Source organism: Salvelinus fontinalis, chromosome 5, assembly GCF_029448725.1.
Source record: "Salvelinus fontinalis isolate EN_2023a chromosome 5, ASM2944872v1, whole genome shotgun sequence".
Classification (NCBI taxonomy): Eukaryota; Metazoa; Chordata; class Actinopteri; order Salmoniformes; family Salmonidae; genus Salvelinus; species Salvelinus fontinalis.
The window spans coordinates 1,033,055-1,054,442 of NC_074669.1; the positions used below are offsets into that span (position 1 = coordinate 1,033,055).

The following is a 21,388-nucleotide window of genomic DNA, read 5'->3' on the forward strand; positions in this document are numbered from 1 at the left end:
ATGGCAATGGGGTGAAAATAAATGTTTACTCGCAAATCAATAATCCATCACATCTTTTAAATAATGAATCAATATTCTGATGGAGTTAAACCCCCTGGCTGTGTTCATAAACGGACTGCCACACACTTGTTTCAAAATGTTCTGCTACGGTGTGCCCTACTGAACATGACCCATTAAAAGGTTACTATATTGCTGCACATTCATCTCCATAACTTCTCAGCGGTATAATGGGCTCTATTTAATCTGTATCACTGAAGCATTATTTTCCTATTAAGCCGACATCTGCAGCGATCTCCGCTCACGTGGGAACATTGCCCTCAAATTTAGAATTTCTGCGATTACGGAATGAATAGAGCCCTCCGTTGTGTCATGAGACCCTCTCCCTGTGCTTCTCGTGGACCAGTAGAACCTCTTGTAACATTATCTCTGGTATAACAGCCATGAGATCCTCCAGGGCCCTCTCCCTGTGGTTCTCGTAACATTATCTCTGGTATAACAGCCATTAGTTGTGCTGTGTCATGAGATCCTCCAGGGCCCTCTCCCTGTGGTTCTCGTGGACCAGTAGAACCTCTTTGATGGCACTCTGCTGGAATCCCATCTCATTGAACTGAGCCAGGAGCTGCAGGAATTCACCAGCCTGGAATAAGAATTCATTATGGAGTGGCATTAAACAATGTAAAAAAATAAATATGTAATTAACGTTTGCAAGATTTTGCATTTATGGGCTAATTTCCCCTACCTAGTCTTGGAATAAAGATCCTCAATGGAGAAATTATTATTTAACCTTTAACTAGTCAAGTCAGTTAAGAACAAATTCTTATTCACAATGATGGCCTACCAAAAGGCCCCCTTCGGGGACGGGGGCTGGGATTAAAAATATAGAACAAAACACACATCACAGCAAGGCAGCCACACATGAAAACTTGTTACAAACATTATTGGGTACAGACAACAGCACAAAGGGCAAGAAGGTAGAGACAACAATACATCACGTGAAGCAGCGACAACTGTCAGTAAGAGTATCCATGATTGAGATAAAACTATCCAATTTGAGTGTTTGTTCCAGTCGCTAGCTGCAGCGAACTGAGACGAGCGACCCAGAGATGTGTGTGCTTTGGAGACCTTTGACAGAATGTGACTGGCAGAACGGGTTTTGTATGTGGAGGATGAGGTCTGCAGTAGATATCTCAAATAGGGGGGAGTGAGGCCTAAGGTTTTTATAAATAAGCATTAACCAGTGGGTCTTGCGACGGGTATACAGAGATGACCAGTTTACAGAGGAGTATAGGGTGCAGTGATGTGTCCTATAAGGAGCATTGGTGGCAAATCTGATGGCCGAATTGTAAAGAGCATCTAGCCGCTCGAGAGCACCCTTACCTGCCGATCTATAAATTATGTCTCCGTAATCTAGCATGGGTAGGATGGTCATCTGAATCAGGGTTAGTTTGGCAGCTGGTGTGAAAGAGGAGAGATTACGATAGAGCAGGTATTCTCAAACTGGGGTACGCAATGCCACTGGGGGTACGCCAAATAAAAATGTGATTCACATTTATTTTTAAGTGTAAAATAATATTATTTTTGTACATTTTCAAACAGTCGGGGCTATACGTTTGGGTGAGGTTTTTTTCTCGCCTGAGTAGCCTCGTTTCACTGCAAAAATGTAATTAAACCAACTAGAGTTGTCAAATACAGGTAGCCTAGTCAAATAATTAACATCCAATCACATTAACCGTTACTCTCTCGCGGGAATTTCACTAACGGTGCGTATGTACCCAAACATAGCTGCTGCTCATTCTGTTTACTCGAAAATTTATAAATGGTAAAAAAAAAGTATGGTGTCCATAGAGACACAAAGTGTCCATAGAGACACATAACAGCTCTACTAGTACTACACCTGCACCTGTCAACGACAAGTTGTTCTGCTTCCACGAGCATATCCAATGCTAGCATCAGTAATTCTACATTTATTGTTAGCCCAGCTAGCATGGACACTGACAGTTGTGAATCTGATGCAGCCGAAGAGCTATACTGACCCCATACCAGGGAAAGCACCGAACAACAGACAGGGACTTTGGACCATCGAAGAGGCGCAAATATGATGAGAACTACATTGATTTGGGGTTCACTTATATTGGGAGTAGTGCCTTTCCTCAGCCACAGTGTGTTATATGTGCAAAAGTACGATCTCTCAACTCGATGAAGCCTTCACTCTTGCGCAGACATTCAGAAACAAAACATGCCAATTTGAAAAATAAGCCACAGGAGTTTGTGAGCGAGAATTAAGACGACTTTCGAGTAGTAAGACATGTATAAAAGCAACAGATACCATTAGTAAGAAGGGGCTAGAAGCATCTTATATGGTGAGCTATCGAGTGGCTAGGACAGGCAAGCCCCATACTATTGTGGAGGACTTAATTCCTCCTGCTACTGCGGATATGGCTGGGACAATGCAGGGGGAAATGGCCCAAAAAACTATACAGACAATGCCTTCATCAAACAACACATCAGTGACATGGCAGAAGATGTTGTAGAGCATTTAACACAAAATCCAGGGAGGGCCCAACTGAGTATAAGACTGTATCATCTGCATATAAATGGATGAGAGAGCTTCCTACTGCCTGTGCTATGTTGTTGATGTAAATTGAGAAGAGCGTGGGACCTAGGATCGATTCTTGGGGTACTCCCTTGGTGACAGGCAGTGGCTGAGGCAGCAGATTTTCTGACTTTATACACTGCACTCTTTGAGAGAGGTAGTTAGCAAACCAGGCCAAAGACCCCTCAGAGACACCAATACTCTTTAACCGGCCCACAAGAATGGAATGGCATACTATATAAAATGCTTTGGCCAAGTCAAAAAACATCAGCACAACATCGATTAGAATCATCGGCAATGGTGACATGATTGAGGACCGTCAAGGTTGCAGTGACACATCCATAACCTGAGCAGAAACCAGATTGCATACCAGAGAGAATACTATAGACATCAAGAAAGCCAGGTAATTATTGACAAGTTTTTCCAACACTTTTGATAAACAGGACAACATAGAAATAGGCCTATAACAGTTAGGATCAGCTTGATACCCCCCCTTTAAATAAAGGACGAATTGTGGCTGCCTTCCAAGCAATGGGAACCTCCCCAGAGAGAGGAGAGAGGTTAAAAGGTCGGAGATAGGCTTGGCAATGATAGGGGCAGCAGCCTTAAAGAAGATGTTTTTTGGGGTCAAGTTTGAGGAGCTCCTTTAGCCCCTCGATCTCAGTGATCGCCTGCAGGGAGAAACTTTGTAGCGGGGGAAAAAGAGGGAGAAGCATCGGGGATAGTCGCATTAGAATGGATGTGGAGATGAGGAAATGTTGGATGGGCAAGGAGGCATGGCTGTGTCATGTAGGAATCCTGACTTAATGAAGTGGTGATTAAAGAGCTCAGCCATGTGCTTCTTGTCAGTAACAACCACATCATCAACATTAAGTGACATGGGCAGCTATGAGGAGGAGGGTTTATTCTCCAGATCTTTAACCGTTTTCCAGAACTTCTTGGTGTTAGACCCACAGAGAGAGAACTGCTCCTTAAAGTAACTTTGGCCTTCTGGATAGCCTGAGTGCACTTATTTCTCATTTGCCTGAACGAGAGCCAGTCAGCCTGAGTATGCGTGTGCCGAGCCTTTCGCCAAATGCAATTCTTGAGGTGGAGTAACTCTGCAAGATCACGGTCGAACCAAGAGCTGAACTTGTTTTTAATTCAAATTTTCTTTATGGGGGCGTGTTTGGTAACAATACCACTGAAAACATAAAAAAATAAGGTCCAAGCGTCTTCGACAGAGGGGATCAAGTTGATTCTATACCATTTTACAGAGGCCAGTTCATGAAGGAAGGCTTGCTCATGAAAGTTTTTTAGCAAGAGTATGACAAATCAGGACAGGTCTTTTCACTGAGCAGCCGGTAGAACACAGGCTGTAAAACAGTGATCACTAAGGTCATTACAGAAAACACCAGACTGATACCTATCAGGATTATTTGTGAGGATAACATCAAGGAGAGTAGCCTTTTCTATTGAAAGTGCTTTTTGTCCACAGAACAGGCTTGGGCTTCTAGATTTAATCGGATCAAGCGATAGCAGACACCTGCATCATGGATGTTGTGATGTAGGACGTGGAACTATCAAATCGGTGAACAGCTGCTATTGTGTCATTGTCACGAAGCCACACCCGCCCCAGTGTTTGGCTATATAAATATTCTCAAATTGAAAAATCATGCATCCTAATCGAGGCGTAGATCACATTTCACATTCCAGTGTTCAAACGTGTAAACAAGGCTGCATGGGATTTCTGTTAATGCAACTCATGGCAGCCAATGTCTGCTTTTGGTATGGATTTGACAACTCCTAACGTATTTCCACCTCCGATACCACCAAAACATTCGCGATGCTTTTTTACTCTTGATAACTATTTAATCAAACTCTGTATTTAACAAGTTTACCAAGTTCTTAGTTTTGTCCTCACACGCCTTTTTAAAAATTGTTATTATTAAACTGTTTCACCCCGGACACATTATCATTATCTAGACATAGACTTGCAGGACTCCGTGTGGTTTTCCTGGACTTTGGGCTACTTAGAAAGTCGCTGGTGAAAATGTATTGGTCGAGGGTTGCGGGTTTTTGGGGCTATTTCTAAGTTGCACCGCGGCCGCCATGTAATTTCTCTTTAAAAATATATACAATTCACTGTCACCTGCTGCTGACTGTCAGGCAGTGAGGCAGGTTGTTGCTGAGCGAGAGGAGAGGGAGGAGCACGTGCGCACGTCGTGACAACTTTTAACCAGTTGTAGGTAGGCTATTTAGATTGTCATTATGGAGACACCTATTTCCAACCCTTTTTCCATAAAACATTAATACGCTAGAATTGACGCACATCAAGAAATAATGGAGACAGAGCACTGGAAAACGACTTTGGGCGCATTACATAAATAACCTCGGAGGTGGATTAAACTGCATTCTAATGTTGACATTGCTTAAAGAAAACGGTATCAATCGAAGTGTTTTATGCCTGCTTCGTTCTTGGGTTTTGGGGGCTTTCCGATTGGAAATTTTAAATTGAAGTTATGGAACTCCCACACGTGGTTCTTTTTATGGGGAAAGTCCTCAATGAAACTGACATTAAATGTGGAGAATGACACATTTGCCTCCGTTGGCCATCAAGTAGCTTATTCATTTAAATGCCATTGTAGGCTACCATTTGATACGTTGAATGTTGAAATGAAGATATCACTGGAGTCATTGCAAATCAATTTGTGTAGCCTACCTTGAGTTGGCAAAACACTTGAATAAATAGCATATAACTTCCGTTTGTTGTTGTAGCCTTGTGTTATTATGCAATAATTAATGACATGTTTAGTTAATTACATTGGAAGTTATCAAACCTTAACCACAATTGCCGATCAGTTGTTAGAACCATCAAAGATAACAGTAGTCAGATTAGGCTAAAGGTAAAAACAAATCTAAAAAAACACTGGCTGTTGTTGACAAGGTATTCAGTTCATATACATATAATTAATATTTTATTAAGTGATTGAAATTATGAACCCATGTAGCCTATTCCAGCAGGATATTTGAGAAACAAGCACTTCAATCACCTAGCCTAGCTATTCATGTTGAATAAATGAGTATGTTCATTTGAACTAAGCAAGCTGCTAAATCTTTTCAGTTCACATCTAGCCTACATCTTTGTCTAGAGCCTCTTAAGGATCCGCAGCTTTTCCCCCCCAATTTTCGCCTAAAATGACACACCCAAATCTAATTGCCTGTGGCTCAGGACCTGAAGCAAGAATATGCATTTTCTTGATACCATTTGAAAGGAAACACTTTGAAGTTTGGGGAAATGGGAAATTAATGTAGGAGAATATAACACATTAGATCTGGTAAAAGATAATACAAAGAAAAAACATTATTTTTTTTGTTTTTTGTACCATCATCTTTGAAATGTAAGGTAAAGGCCATAATGTATTATTCCAGCCCAGTCGCAATTCATATTTTGGCCACTAGATGTCAGCAGTGTTTGTGCAAAGCTTTAGACTGATCCAATAAACCACAGGTGTCAAACTCATTCCACGGGGGGCCGAGTGTCTGCGGGTTTTCGCTCCTCCCTTATACTTGATTGATGAATTAACATCACTAATTAGTTAGGAACTCCCCACACCTGGTTGTCTAGGGCTTTATTGAAAGGAAAAACCAAAAACCTGCAGACACTAGGCCCTCCGTGGAATGAGTTTGACACCCCTGCAATAAACCATTGCATTTCTGTTCCAGATTTTGTATCAAGACTGCCCAAATGTGCCTAATTGATTAATTAATACATTTTCAAGTTCATAACTGTGCACTCTCCACAAACAATAGCATGGTGTTATTTCACTGTAATAGCTATTGTAAATTGGACAGTGCAGTTAGATTAACAAGAATTTAAGCTTTCTGCCAATATCAGATATGTTTATGTCCTGGGAAATATTCTTGTTACTTACAACCTCATGCTAATCGCATTAGCCTACGTTAGCTCAACCTTCCAGAGGTTGGGACACCGATCCTGTAGAGGCTAGGCTACTGCAGGCTATCTGAAATTAGATGTAGGCCTATCAGGGGCTATAGGCTACCTGCCTTTATCCAAACAAGCCATGGCAAAATTGAATTACAATCATAAACCCAGATTTTTATCTGTAGCCTATTGAAATAACAAGTCCATCTTGCAAATGGGTCATTTATAACGGTAGTCTTAGTCTTAATATCTGGCACATAATAACAGCACAACTGCCAGAAAATAGCAAACATTTCAGAGATTTTGAAATTATCTGTCCAACTGTCATCACTCAAACTCTGTTGGATATATATATATATATAGTTATGCACATGCGCAAAGGGGATTTATTTACAATTATAAACCTGGTTCGAGGCCGGAATGCTGATTGGTTGAAAGTCGTGGTATATCAGACCATATACCAGGGGTATGACAAAAAATGACTTCTTACTGTTCTAATTACATTGGTAACCAGTTTATAATAGCATTAAGGCACCCCGGGGGTTTGTGGTATATGGCCAATATACCACGGCTAACGGCTGTATCCAGGCACTCCGTGTTGTGTCATGCTTAAGAACAGCCCTTAGCAAAGTGCCTGTATCAATCAATCAATCAAATGTATTTACAAAGCTTGTGGTATATTGGCCATATACCATACCCCTGTGTGCCTCATTGCTTAATCATTGCAGTCAAGTGAGTTAAATCGCCCTCCATTGATGGAAAATGATCTGGCGAGTTTAATATGGGCGAAGGATCTTTTCTCATGTCATAGCTCGCAATAATTATTATTTTGAGGATAACCTCATTTTGCTTCTAACGTCGTTACGAGTTACTACGATATTCCTTCTATAATTGGCTCGATAACGTTATGGGAAAAGGCTTAATTGTCTAAATATGGCAACTCCTCTCTTGCTGTGAGAAAAAATTGGGCTAGTTTTCAAGCCTTTTGGGCGGGGTTTGAGCCGACAAGAACCAAAGATTTTGCCTCACTACACTGGCTACCAACATGTTTCAAGCAGACCACCGTAGTCCCTATGCCCAAGAACACTAAGGTAACCTGCCTAAATGACTACCAACCTGTATCACTCACATCTGTAGCCATGAAGTGCTTAGAAAGGCTGGTCATGGCTAACATCAACACCATCATCCCAGAAACCCTAGACCCACTCCAATTTGCATACCGCCCCAACAGATCCACAGATGATGCAATCTATATTGCACTCCACACTGCCCTTTCACACCTGGACAAAAGGAACACCTATGTGAGAATGCTATTCATTGACTACACCTCAGCGTTCAACACCATAGTGCCTCAAAGCTCATCACTAAGCTAAGGACTCTGGGACTAAACACCTCCCTCTGCAACTGTGTCCTGCACTTCCTGAAGGGCCACCCCCAGGTGGTAAGGGTAGGTAACAACACATCTGCCACTCTGATCCTCAACATGGGGGCCCCTCTGGGGGGCGTGCTCAGTCCCCTCCTGTACTCCCTGTTCACTCATGACTGCACGGCCAGGCACGGCCAGACTCCAACACCATCATTAAGTTTGCCGATGACACAACAGTGGTAGGCCTGATCACCAACAACGACGAGACAGCATTAAATGAGGAGGTCAGAGACCTGGCCATGTGGTGCCAGGACAACAACCTCTCCCTCAACGTGATCAAGACTAAGGAGATGATTGTGGACTACAGGAAAAGGAGGACCGAGCACATCCCCATTCTCATCAACTGGGCTGTAAGTGGAGCAGGTTGAGAGCTTCAAGTTCCTTGATGTCCACATCACCAACAAACTAACATGGTCCAAGCACACCAAGACAGTTGTGAATGACTAAACCTATTCCCCCTCAGGAGACTGAAAAGATTTGGCATGGTACTCAGATCCTCAAAAGGTTCTACATCTGCACCAAGGCACTACAGAGGGTAGTGCGAACGGCCCAGTACATCACTGGGGCCAAGCTTCCTGCCATCCAGGACCTCTATACCAGGCGGTGTCAGAGGAAGGCCCTACAAATTGTCATAGACTCCAGCTCCCTAGTCATAGACTGTTCTCTCTGCTACCGCACGGCAAGCTGTACCAGAGCGCCAAGTCTAGGTCCAAGAGGCTTCTAAACAGCTTCTACCCACAAGCCATAAGACTACTGAACATCTAATCAAATGGCTACCCAGACTATTTGCATTTCCCCCTCCTCTTTTATGCTGCTGCTACTCTCTGGTATTATCTATGCAAAAGTGACTTTAATATCTCTACCTACATGTATATATTACCGCAATTACCTCGACTAACCGGTGCCCCCACACATTGACTCTGTACACCGGTACCCCCTGTATATAGCCACGGCAAGGCACTGGAGTGACGAACCACCCTTGTTGTATCTGCCTGGCCAGCTCCTCTCTCTCCACTGGGATTCTCTGCCTCTGACCCCATTACGGGGGTTGAGTCACTGGCTTACTAGTGCTCTTCCATGCCGTCCCTAGGAGGGGTGTGTCACGTCCTGCCAGGCTTTTTTTCACTATACTCCACTTGAGTGGGTCGAGTCACTGACGTGATCTTCCTGTCTGGTTCTGCGCCCCCTCAGGCTCGTGCGGTGGAGGAGATCTTCGTGGGCTATACTCAGCCTTGTCTCAGGGTAGTAAGTTGATGGTCTGTTGATATCCCTCTAGTGGTGTTGGGGATGTGCTTATCAAAGTGGGTGGAGTTATATCTTGCCTGGTTTCCCCCAACCCCTGTCTCAGCCTCCAGTATCTATGCTGCAATAATGTATGTGCGCAGGGGGGGGCTAGGGTCAGTCTGTCATATCTGGTGAAATTCTCCTGTCTTCTCTGGTGTCCTGTATGACTCCTGGCTGTCCCCAATCTACCTGGTCGTGCTGCTGATCCAGTTTCTGCTACTTTGCCTGTGGCTATTCTGACTGAACCCTGACCTGTCCCCCCCCCCCCTCCCCTCTCTACCACACCTGCTGTCTCGACCTCTGAATGCTTGGCTATGAAAAGCCAACTGACATTTACTCCTGAGGTGCTGACCTGTTGCACCCTCTACAACCACTGTGATTATTATTTGAACCTGCTGGTCATCTATGAAGTTTTGAACATCTTGAAGAACGATCTGGCCTTAATGGCCATGTACTCTTATAATCTCCACCTGGCACAGCGAGAAGAGGACTGGCAACCCCTCAGAGACTTGTTCCTCTCTAGGTTTCTTCCTAGGTTCCTGCCTTTCTAGAGAGTTTTTCCAAGCCACCATGCTTCTACATCCGTATTGCTTTCTGTTTAGGGTTTTAAGCTGGGTTTCTGTATAATCACTTTGTGACATCTGCTGATGTAAAAAGGGCTTTATAAATGAATTTGATTTGTTGTGGATGTTTGCTAAAGTGGATCTGATTGTCCAGGTCCAGAAGGCTTCATAACACCTTGAAGTTCCTTGGGGTCCACATCACCAACAAACTATCATGGTCCACACTACGACAGTCGTGAAGAGGGCACGACAAAGCCTATTCCCCCTCAGCAGACTGAAAAGATTTGTCATGGGTCCTCAGTTCCTCAAAAAAATTATACAGCTGCACCATCGAGAGCATCCTGACCGGTTGCATCACTGCCTGGTATGGGAACTGCTCGGCCTCCGACCGCAAAGGCACTACAGAGGGTAGTGCGAACGGTCCAGTACATCACTGGGGCCAAGCTTTCTGCCATCCAGGACCTCTATACCAGGTGGTGTCAGAGGAAGGAGTCATAGACTGTTCTCTCTGCTACAGCATGGCAAATGGTACCGGAGCGCCAAGTCTAGGTCCAAAAGGCTTCTACCCCCAAGCCATAAGACTGCTGAACAGCTAATTAAAGGGATACCCAAGACCCCTCTTTTACGCTGCTGCTACTCTCTGTTTATTATCTATGCATAGTCACTTTAATTCTACCTACATGTACATATTACCTCAATTACCTTGACTAACCTGTGCCCCCGCACATTGACTCTGTACCGGTACACCCTGTATATAGCCTCGCTATTGCTATTTTACTGCTGCTGTTTAATTTTTTGTTATTTTTATTTCCAATTTTTTTTACTTAACACTTACTTTTTCTTAAAACTTCTTAAAGCATTGTTGGTTAAGGGCTTGTAAAGTACACATTTCACTGTAAGGTGTTGTACTCGTTCGAGGTAAACGCCGCGTTCGAGGTAAACGCCGCGTTCGAGGTAAACGCTGCTTATGTCGGCGCGCAATCGGAAAATGACCTTTACATTTCTATCATGGAATCTGTAATGCTTCAGCTTGAATAGGTGGGTCGGAAAGTAGCCTATTTGGGCGGCAAGTAGCCTAGTGGTTAGAGCGTTGGACTAGTAACCGAAAGGTTGCAAGAACGAATCCCCCGAGCTGACAAGGTAAAAATCTGTCATTCTGTCCCTGAACAAGGCAGTTAACCCACTGTTTCTAGGCCCTCATTGAAAATAAGAATGTGTTCTTTATTTAACTAGGCAAGTCGGTTAAGGTAAAATACATTTAAAAAATATATAGAGCCCTTCGTCTGTGTCCGGGAAACCTGACCCAGTACTTTCACAGCAAGATATTGCAGTTGCTTTGATATTATGGAGTTGGAGTCGTGCTTGTCCACGCTGTCGTGGGATATTAGCAGAAACAGAAATGGAATTCAAATTCAATCATTTAGAATATGTATTGAGAAGCTCTACGTATTGAGAAGCTCTACGTATTGAGAAGCTCACCTTGCTCTATGTATTGAGAAGCTCTACGTATTGAGAAGCTCTACGTATTGAGAAGCTCACCTTGCTCTATGTATTGAGAAGCTCTACGTATTGAGAAGCTCACCTTGCTCTATGTATTGAGAAGCTCTACGTATTGAGAAGCTCACCTTGCTCAATGTTTTGAGAAGCTCTACGTATTGAGAAGCTCTACGTATTGAGAAGCTCACCTTGCTCTATGTATTGAGAAGCTCTACGTATTGAGAAGCTCACCTTGCTCTATGTATTGAGAAGCTCTATGTATTGAGAAGCTCTACGTATTGAGAAGCTCACCTTGCTCTATGTATTGAGAAGCTCTACGTATTGAGAAGCTCACCTTGCTCTATGTATTGAGAAGCTCTACGTATTGAGAAGCTCACCTTGCTCTATGTATTGAGAAGCTATATGTATTGAGAATCTCTACGTATTGAGAAGCTCACCTTGCTCTATGTATTGAGAAGCTCACCTTGCTCTATGTATTGAGAAGCTCTACGTATTGAGAAGCTCACCTTGCTCTCACAGTTCTGGAACATCTCCATGGCCTCCTCCACCTGAGCCTCTTCGTAGCCCAGCGCACACAGACGGTCACTGGCAACCAGGTAACTCAGGATCTGTGGGAAAAACAGGCACCATAGAGGTGAATATGATACAAGTACAATATAATATAATAATATAATATAATATTATACAAGTACAATATAAAAACATGGTCTCCATAAATCTATTTAGATCTCTGGGTTAAGTGTCTTTCTGAAGGGCAATAGGTAGGTGGCACCGCCAATGTTTTTTCCTGTCAGCCCTGGAATTCAACCATCTGATTACTCTCTGACCTCAAGACTGCCACTGGGGTTGTCATGTGACAGGATGGGGAAGTCAAACCTGCCTGTCGTGGGCTGCGACGGCCAGTCTTCTGCAGAGCCAGGATGGCAGTGTGTAGAGGGTAGCCCTGCTCAGTGATGGCCTCCAGTAGCTCTCTCTCTTCCTGACTTAGGGCCGTCAGCAACTCTGCAGATGTGTCACAGCCAATGCCGTGTGAGCTACGTGGACGCAGAGCCTGAAAGGAAGAATAGTAACAGGCTAGAGTAAGATTAAGTAGCCTGGGTTGGGTTTTAGTTTACTTCCTGAATTGACCCCAAAAACACTCACACTTGTCTTTCCATAATAGCACTGACTTGATGTTAACTACTATATTGAGGGAAAAAAGTACTTACTATAACTTGTGATATGTTACGCGTATGTTGATAACCAACTAAGTTGATCTGGATAAGAACGTCTGCTAAAATGTAAAATGTAGCCCAAAGTGTAATTGAAATGGAATTGATCCCCTAATACAACCGTATAAGGTGTCTGTCCAGTCTATCACAGAGCAGAGGAGTGTCATGTTTTGACATAACAACAACACTAGCCACACAGACCTGGGAACAAGGCTATACTTACAGTCTGCCTGTTGTTCTTGATTTCAGGGCCAGCTGAAGAGGGTCGTTGTGGCTGCTGTGGAGTCGCAGAGTTTTTCCTTCCCGTTGACCACAAAGAGTGCTGCCTCTTTCTGCTATAGTGCCTCTGGCCACCATGGCACTGGGGACTGCTGGACTGACCATGGCACTGGGGACTGCTGGACTGACCATGGCACTGGGGACTGCTGGACTGACCATGGCACTGGGGACTGCTGGACTGACCATGGCACTGGGGACTGCTGGACTGACCATGGCACTGGGAACTGCTGGACTGACCATGGCACTGGGGACTGCTGGACTGACCATGGCACTGGGAACTGCTGGCATGGCCATGGCACTGGGGACTGCTGGACTGACCATGGCACTGGGAACTGCTGGCATGGCCATGGCACTGGGGACTGCTGGACTGACCATGGCACTGGGAACTGCTGGCATGGCCATGGCACTGGGGACTGCTGGACTGACCATGGCACTGGGGACTGCTGGACTGACCATGGCACTGGGAACTGCTGGCATGGCCATGGCACTGAGGGCTACCGGCCCGCACAAAAGACTCTTCCAGGCCAGAGGACGATGACGCCTGCTGCTGGCTTCTGAAATCATTCCTGCAGGGCCTCTGATCGCCATGGCACTGGGTACCGCTGGCCTGGCCATGGCACTGGGTACCGCTGGCCTGACCATGGCACTGGGGACCGCTGGCCTGACCATGGCAAAGTGGGCTGATTGTACGCCCCTGCTCCTGCCCAGTGAATGACGCTTGCCTCCTGCAGTCCAGGACAGAGGAAGAGTTGGCCCTCCTGTTGCGACCCTGGTAGCTTCGGCCTCCAGTGGAAGGCAGGTTAGAGTGGTGATGAACCGAGTTGGAGCCTGAAGATCCAAGATGGTGGTCTTTGACTCTGGATAGTGGGTGTTTTGGTGGAGAGCTTTGCGACCGTGGCCGTTCACCACCAGTGGAAGGCAGGTTAGAGTGGTGATGAGCCGAGGAAGAGCCTGAAGATCCAAGATGGTGGTCTTTGACTCTGGATAATGGGTGTTTTGGTGCAGAGCTTTGCAGCCGAGGCCGTTCACCACCGTGATAGGCTCCACGGTGTGTCTTTGAGTCTGAGGCGTTGTCTTCAGTGGAGGAGCCCTCGTCGTCTTCTGAGTAGCCAGCTTCGTCTTCCGAGTCCGAGACCATTAACTTGATTTTGTGGTGGCTGTGCTGGCAGCGGTGTTGGGGGTGGGGTTGAGGGTGGTGGTGGTGGTTAAGGTGACGTGTGTCCACAGAGCTTAGGCTGTGGCTCCTTGGTCGGAGGGCAGAGCCCCGCAGATTACTGTTCCACCTTAAATCAAATCAAACTTTATTTACAGTGCATTTAAAACTACAACACACTTTACAGTAAAACGATACAATTAAGACAGCACAACCAAATCTGGGACCCAGGCTAAATTCATGTGATTAACCTACATTTCATTATTTTCGACAATAGAAGAGTTAAAAGAAGAACATAAAAACACCTGCTGGCCGAGCGACTCTCCTGGGGACTGGAGAACATGAGCCAGTACGGAGGACAAGATGGGGACGAGGCATCCCTGGGTCGGTAGCATCCTCCATGGAGCGCAGACATCACCCAGTTCTCTACGGTGAACTCATACTGAAGAAGAACACTTTTTATGTCCATTGTCAGTTTAAGTGTCTTGCTCAAAAGGTACAACGGCAGGAGATTTTAAAATAGGCTACCTAGAATCCCACCAAATATAATTTTTTGGGACTCGGCAATCGAACGCTGCGCTTCAGTTGCTGGCCCAACTATAATATTTTGTATTTATTTATTTAACTAGGCAACTCAAGTAAGAACAAATTGTTATTTACAATGACGGCCTACCCCAGCAAAACTCTAACCCGGACGACACTGGGCCAATTGTGAGCCGCCTTATGGGACTCCCAATTACGGCCGGTTGTGATACAGCCTGGAATCGAACCAGGGTCTGTAATGACACCTCTAGCACTGAGATGCAGTGCCTTAGACCGCTGCGCCACTCGGGAGCCCCGAGCCCCAATATCTAGGGTACCTGCCAGCATTATCACAAAACAATATCACATAGCCTGCCATAGCCATGTAACTAACCTTAGTGTCTTGTAGTATCTGGAGGCGGTCTGGTATGGTGATCTCTGGGGCCGTAACCAGCTCTCTCTCTCCTCCCAGGGGCCCCAGCTCCTGTAATGGCCCCAGTGGTAGTGGCCCCAGAGGGCTCTTAAAGGGAACCTCCTCTAGGCTGGTCATCCTGTCTGTATACCCAGAACAACAAAGAACGTTCATCCACCTCTGGCCTGCTCGCCTCCCTACCTCTGAGGAAGTACAGTTCCCGCTCAGCCCAGTCAAAACTGTTCGCTGCTCTGGCACCCCAATGGTGGAACAAACTCCCTCACGACGCCAGGTCAGCGGAGTCAATCACCACCTTCCAGAGACACCTGAAACCCCACCTCTTTAAGGAATACCTAGGATAGGATAAAGTAATGCTTCTAACCCCCCCCCCCCCCCTTAAAAGAGTTAGATGCACTATTGTAAAGTGGTTGTTCCACTGGATATCATAAGGTGAATGCACCAATTTGTAAGTCTCTCTGGATAAGAGCGTCTGCTAAATGACTTAAATGTAAATGTAAATGTAAACAAGAAACCCCCCCCCACCCCCACCCCCACACACACACAGCATAGGGCAAAGCTAGATTAGTACTATATTCCTTGGTGAAATTAATTGAAATAGCAAATTCTGTCAGGTGAATGTTATGATGACAGTGAAGGCAGCTGAGTCATATCTACAAACATGAACGGATCACAATCGATATTAATAGATGGCAGTTATCTTAATTTATTGATCACACACGCACATTCTTTGCATTTTTCACAGGCAGTACTCACTCACCTCCCCTTTTGAGAAGTGTCCTCTCGCCAGTCCACCGTGTGTGTGAAGTGTTGACAGGACAGGTGTACGCTGAATGACTTATATCTGGATAAATAGCCTAAGTATCAACACACAAGCTAATTCTCTTAATCACTTATAAGCCCCTGCCCTGTCTGACATCATCAGATGTGCTGTTGTTGACACCACACTACTAATAACTACCCGTGGATGGAGTGGAACCCATGAAGGGCAAGGGAAAGGGGGGATACCTAGTCAGTTGTACGCATGAATGTATTCAACTGAAATGTGTCTTCCGCATTTAACCCAAGCCCTCTGAATCAGAGAGGTGTGTGTGTGTGTGGGGGGGGGGGGCTGCCTTTAATGATGTACAGGGCATTCGGAAAGTATCAAGACTCCTTCCCTTTTTACACATTTTGTTACGTTGCAGCCTTATTCTGAAATGGATTAAATAGTTATTTCCCCCCTCATCAATCTACACACAATACCCCATAATGACATCACAATACCCCATAATGACATCACAATACCCCATATTGACATCACAATACCCCATAATGACAAAGCAAAGGCAGGTTTAGATTTTTAAAGTGCTAATTTATATTTAAAAATATATATATAACCACATTTACATAAGTATTCAGACCCCTTTTGGGGTGGAACCCAGGATGTATATCTATGGTGGTTTATTTTCCAGGGAAGGGTTATTAAACAAGATCTCTTTGGTAACTAGTCTTATTTAACCAGCCTGGTAACAGTATGTGTGCATTATGTGACATTTGAGAGATTTTTCAACATTTACTGGAAGTCAACATAGTTTAAAAGGGATTTTAATTCCTTCTCAGCAGAACACCATTTTCACACTATAGGCCGGTTTCCTGTAATCTCCATTTAACATGCTGTTTAGTCTAGAACTAAAAGGCAAGTCTGGGGAAACCAACCCCATCGACTTACACAACCTCCAGTTCTTGGCAATGTCTTCCTGGAAAGTAACAGGGAGTCCGAGGGAAGGAGAGGATTAGAGAAATGCTGATGTGTTGAGAAACGGGAACGTGTTGTACAAAACACTTTCAACACAGAGATTACACATGAGCTGCTTATGAGCTACATGGCCAGTTCTGCTCTCTAACGTGGAGGTAAACCATGGTAGTCATGGTGCCCCTCAGTGGTGCCATAGCGATGGTAGTCATGGTACTACATGGCCAGTTCTGCTCTCTAACGTGGAGGTAGAGCGATGGTAGTCATGGTGCCACTCAGTGGTGCCATAGCGATGGTAGTCATGGTACTACATGGCCAGTTCTGCTCTCTAACGTGGAGGTAAACGATGGTAGTCATGGTGCCACTCAGTGGTGCCATAGCGATGGTAGTCATGGTACTACATGGCCAGTTCTGCTCTCTAACGTGGAGGTAAACGATGGTAGTCATGGTGCCCCTCAGTGGTGCCATAGCGATGGTAGTCATGGTACTACATGGCCAGTTCTGCTCTCTAACGTGGAGGTAAACGATGGTAGTCATGGTGCCCCTCAGTGGTGCCATAGCGATGGTAGTCATGGTACTACATGGCCAGTTCTGCTCTCTAACGTGGAGGTAAACGATGGTAGTCATGGTGCCACTCAGTGGTGCCATAGCGATGGTAGTCATGGTACTACATGGCCAGTTCTGCTCTCTAACGTGGAGGTAGAGCGATGGTAGTCATGGGGACCCTCAGTGGTGCCATAGCGATGGTAGTCATGGTACTACATGGCCAGTTCTGTTCTCTAAATATGGAGGTAGAGCAATGGTAGTCATGGTGCCATAGCGATGGTAGTCATGGTGCCCCTCAGTGGTGTCACATAGCAGTGTTAAAACCATGTAAGACAACAAATCATTCTGTACAGAGATATACATTTTATTTATAATATTTAAACAATCACATCAATAAATTGAGATTTTACATGTTATTATGATTGACCGTTGAGAAGAGAAGCATAAAAGGAACTGAAAAGGAACACAAACAATTGTATTATGATGATGATGATGATTGTATTATAACAGCATTACACGACATAGAACAGCCATGGTTCAATGTGGATAGAAATAGTTAAAAGGCTTAATTGAGGAAGAAGTGCCTAGTGATGGGATTGAGGGACCATTTTAGTAACACGACGTACTGGAGTATTACTACAGGTGAGGTGGGGGGGGGGGGGGGCGGATGTGAAGCTTGACCCAGCCAGAGCAAAGTAAAACATTCAGAAAGAATATCAGAGTAAGAATGTTGAATCTATGATCAGTTTATCCTTTATAGAACATAATGAATACAATTACATGGACCGGGAGCACCTGATCCTAGGTCAGCAACTCTGAAACCTTATTGAATATCAAGCCCCTTTGCCATGCTTGATATCGATCTAACAGTTTGTAATCCTGTGAGGTTAGAGAGAGCTGACAGATTCATTCCCTAGAGAGCGGGTTTCTAGAAGGGGGGGGGGGGGGGTACAACACTACAGAAATAAACATTTTCAACGTTTAAAACAAAAAAAGCCACTACTACGATCAAACGGTCAGCGTCTGAAAAAGCAGCCTATTCCTTATTTAGTGCAGTATTTTTAACCAGAGGTCCTGGTCGAATAGGGTGCCATTTTGGACGCACCTCCGCTCTGTTGAGTGTGCCGGAGTAGGGTGTAGTACGTTGCTATGTTGTCCCTAACGACAGGTGTGTTGCTGTGATACAAATGGATTCTAAACTCAGCACTGAAGCTTTTAATACCAACATTTACAGCCCAGTTGTGTTCATTACGAATTCCGTTAAAATAGTAAATAGGAGTAAATATGGAGTTAAATTACTGCCAGAAAAGGTTTTGGCACCAATTTAACTCCATAGAAAAACATCACAATAATGATGTGCTCATTATGGAATATCATACATCTAGGAGACCAGGGTTCAAATACTACTTGAAATCATCTCAAATACTTTAGCTGGGCTCAATTGAACTAACAGCATATTACCAAAAGTACAAATCCCGCCCACCTGGCACTCTAAGCAGGCCAGAGAAAACACTCCAAAGTATGTATATATGTATGTATATATGTATGTATGCATATATATGTATGTATTTATGTATATTAGTATATATATATATATATATATATGAACAATTTCAAATAGTATTTAAACCCCGGTCTGCTGTTGACAGTCAGGGCATTAGTTGTATATTGATGTTATAACCATATCTACATACTACCTCAAATCAGCCTGACTAACCAGTGTCTGTATGTAGCCTTGATACTTTTATAGCCTCGCTACTGTATATAGCCTGTCTTTTTACTGTTGTTTTATTTCTTTACTTACCTATTGTTCACTTAATACCTTTTTTGCACTATTGGTTAGAGCCTGTAAGTAAGCATTTCACTGTAAGGTCTATATATACCTGTTGTATTCAGCGCACGTGACAAATAAACTTTGATTTGATAGTAAAACGGAACATTCCTAGCCCTGGTTAAGTCTTCAAGTGTACAATATGATCCCAGTCATGTTATATGTGTTTCCATTGTCACTTCAATCTGTCATCACCACAACACAAGAGAAAACACAAAATTCACCTATTTAAATCAGTTTTTAAAGAATAAAAATTACACTACCTACCCCAACTATTTTTTAAATATATACACTATAGCAGGTACATCTTCATTTTCTAACTTAAAGAATTAGCCTACTGTCCAATTCACAGGACCAAAAAAAAGGTACTCCAATCCGTGTTGTTCATTATGAAAACACTTCCTCAGAGAAAGGGTTTTATGGTGTGGTTTTAGTAGTGGTCTACAGAGCCTGACGGAGGTCTGTTTAGATGGCTCAAGGGGCTGGAATTCCAGGAACCTACAGTTGGCTTCCAAATGTTCTAGAAGGTGTTCTAATGATTGTAGATGTAACAGTTGTTGAAATGAGTGACTGGATGGGGGGAGGGAGGGGGCGGGGGGGTCCGATCAGTTGTTAGCTGCTGCGTCCACCTGTCTGGGCCAGTTCTCCTCTTCAAGACCAGAGTCATAGTCCTCCTCTGCTGCCTCCTTCGCTGGAGCTCTGGAAATAGATTTACATCACATTTTAGTCATTTAGGAGACGCTCTTAGTTTTAGTTATGCAGAGACAGAGAGACAGAGAAAACGAGGTAGGGTTAGTTATGCAGAGAGAGAGAGACAGAGAGAACGAGGTAGGGTTAGTTATGCAGAGAGAGAGAGAGAGAGAGAACGAGGTAGGGTTAGTTATGCAGAGAGAGAGAGAGAGAGAGAGAGAGAGAGAGAGAGAGAAAACGAGGTAGGGTTAGCTATGCAGAGAGAGAGAGACAGAGAGAACGAGGTAGGGTTAGTTATGCAGAGAGAGAGAGAGAGAGAGAGAGAGAGAACGAGGTAGGGTTAGTTATGCAGAGAGAGAGAGAGAGAGAGAGAAAACGAGGTAGGGTTAGCTATGCAGAGAGAGAGAGACAGAGAGAACGAGGTAGGGTTAGTTATGCAGAGAGAGAGAGAGAGAGAGAGAGAGAGAGAGAGAGAGAGAACGAGGTAGGGATAGTTATGCAGAGAGAGAGAGAGAGAACGAGGTAGGGTTAGTTTTGCAGAGAGAGAGAGACAGAGAACGAGGTAGGGTTAGTTATGCAGAGAGAGAGAGAGAGAGAGAACGAGGTAGGGTTAGTTATGCAGAGAGAGAGAGACAGAGAAAACGAGGTAGGGTTAGTTATGCAGAGAGACAGAGAAAACGAGGTAGGGTTAGCTATGCAGAGAGAGAGAGAGAGAGAGAGAGAGAGAGAGAGAACGAGGTAGGGTTAGTTATGCAGAGAGAGAGAGAGAAAACGAGGTAGGGTTAGCTATGCAGAGAGAGAGAGACAGAGAGAACGAGGTAGGGTTAGTTATGCAGAGAGAGAGAGAGACAGAGAGAACGAGGTAGGGTTAGTTATGCAGAGAGAGAGAGAGAGAACGAGGTAGGGTTAGCTATGCAGAGAGAGAGAGAGAGAGAGAGAGAACGAGGTAGGGTTAGTTATGCAGAGAGAGAGAGAGAGAGAGAGAACGAGGTAGGGTTAGTTATGCAGAGAGAGAGAGAGAGAGAGAGAGAGAGAGAACGAGGTAGGGTTAGTTATGCAGAGAGAGAGAGAACGGGGTAGGGTTAGTTATGCAGAAAGAGAGAGAGAGAGAGAGAGAACGAGGTAGGGTTAGTTATGCAGAGAGAGAGAGAGAGAACGAGGTAGGGTTAGTTTTGCAGAGAGAGAGAGACAGAGAACGAGGTAGGGTTAGTTATGCAGAGAGAGAGAGAACGAGGTAGGGTTAGTTATGCAGAGAGAGAGAGACAGAGAAAACGAGGTAGGGTTAGTTATGCAGAGAGAGAGAGAACGAGGTAGGGTTAGTTATGCAGAGAGAGAGAGAGAGAGACAGAGAGAACGAGGTAGGGTTAGTTATGCAGAGAGAGAGAGAACGAGGTAGGGTTAGTTATGCAGAGAGAGAGAGAGACAGAGAGAACGAGGTAGGGTTAGTTATGCAGAGAAAGAGAGAGAGACAGAGAGAACGAGGTAGGGTTAGGGTTAGTTATGCAGAGAGAGAGAGAGAACGAGGTAGGGTTAGTTATGCAGAGAGAGAGACAGAGAGAACGAGGTAGGGTTAGTTATACAGAGAGAGAGAGAGAGACAGAGAGAACGAGGTAGGGTTAGTTATGCAGAGAGAGAGAGAGACAGAGAGAACGAGGTAGGGTTAGTTATGCAGAGAGAGAGAGACAGAGAAAACGAGGTAGGGT

At 44.6% G+C, this 21,388-nt stretch overlaps 2 protein-coding genes across 3 annotated transcripts in view; both read right to left on the bottom strand.

Moving 5' to 3' along the window:
- Positions 1–7: 7 nt before the first annotated feature.
- LOC129854815 (uncharacterized) lies at positions 8–15,003 on the bottom strand. Its single transcript, XM_055921958.1, has 7 exons — positions 14,848–15,003; positions 14,237–14,373; positions 13,281–14,061; positions 12,723–12,875; positions 12,169–12,339; positions 11,795–11,896; positions 8–637 (listed from the first exon to the last, which is right to left on the bottom strand). Exons 1-7 carry the CDS (start codon positions 15,001–15,003, stop codon positions 503–505), a joined length of 1,635 nt encoding a protein of 544 aa, XP_055777933.1. The 3' UTR covers positions 8–502.
- A 2,504-nt stretch (positions 15,004–17,507) lies between these two features.
- The window catches only part of LOC129854896 (ATP-dependent Clp protease ATP-binding subunit clpX-like, mitochondrial), a 39,147-nt gene continuing 35,266 nt past the window's right edge, over positions 17,508–21,388 (bottom strand). For both annotated transcript variants that reach the window (XM_055922034.1, XM_055922033.1), the window contains exon 15: positions 17,508–19,694. In XM_055922034.1, the coding sequence (XP_055778009.1) occupies positions 19,601–19,694 (94 nt within the window). In that variant the 3' untranslated portion in view covers positions 17,508–19,600. The remainder of the gene's footprint in view (positions 19,695–21,388) is intronic.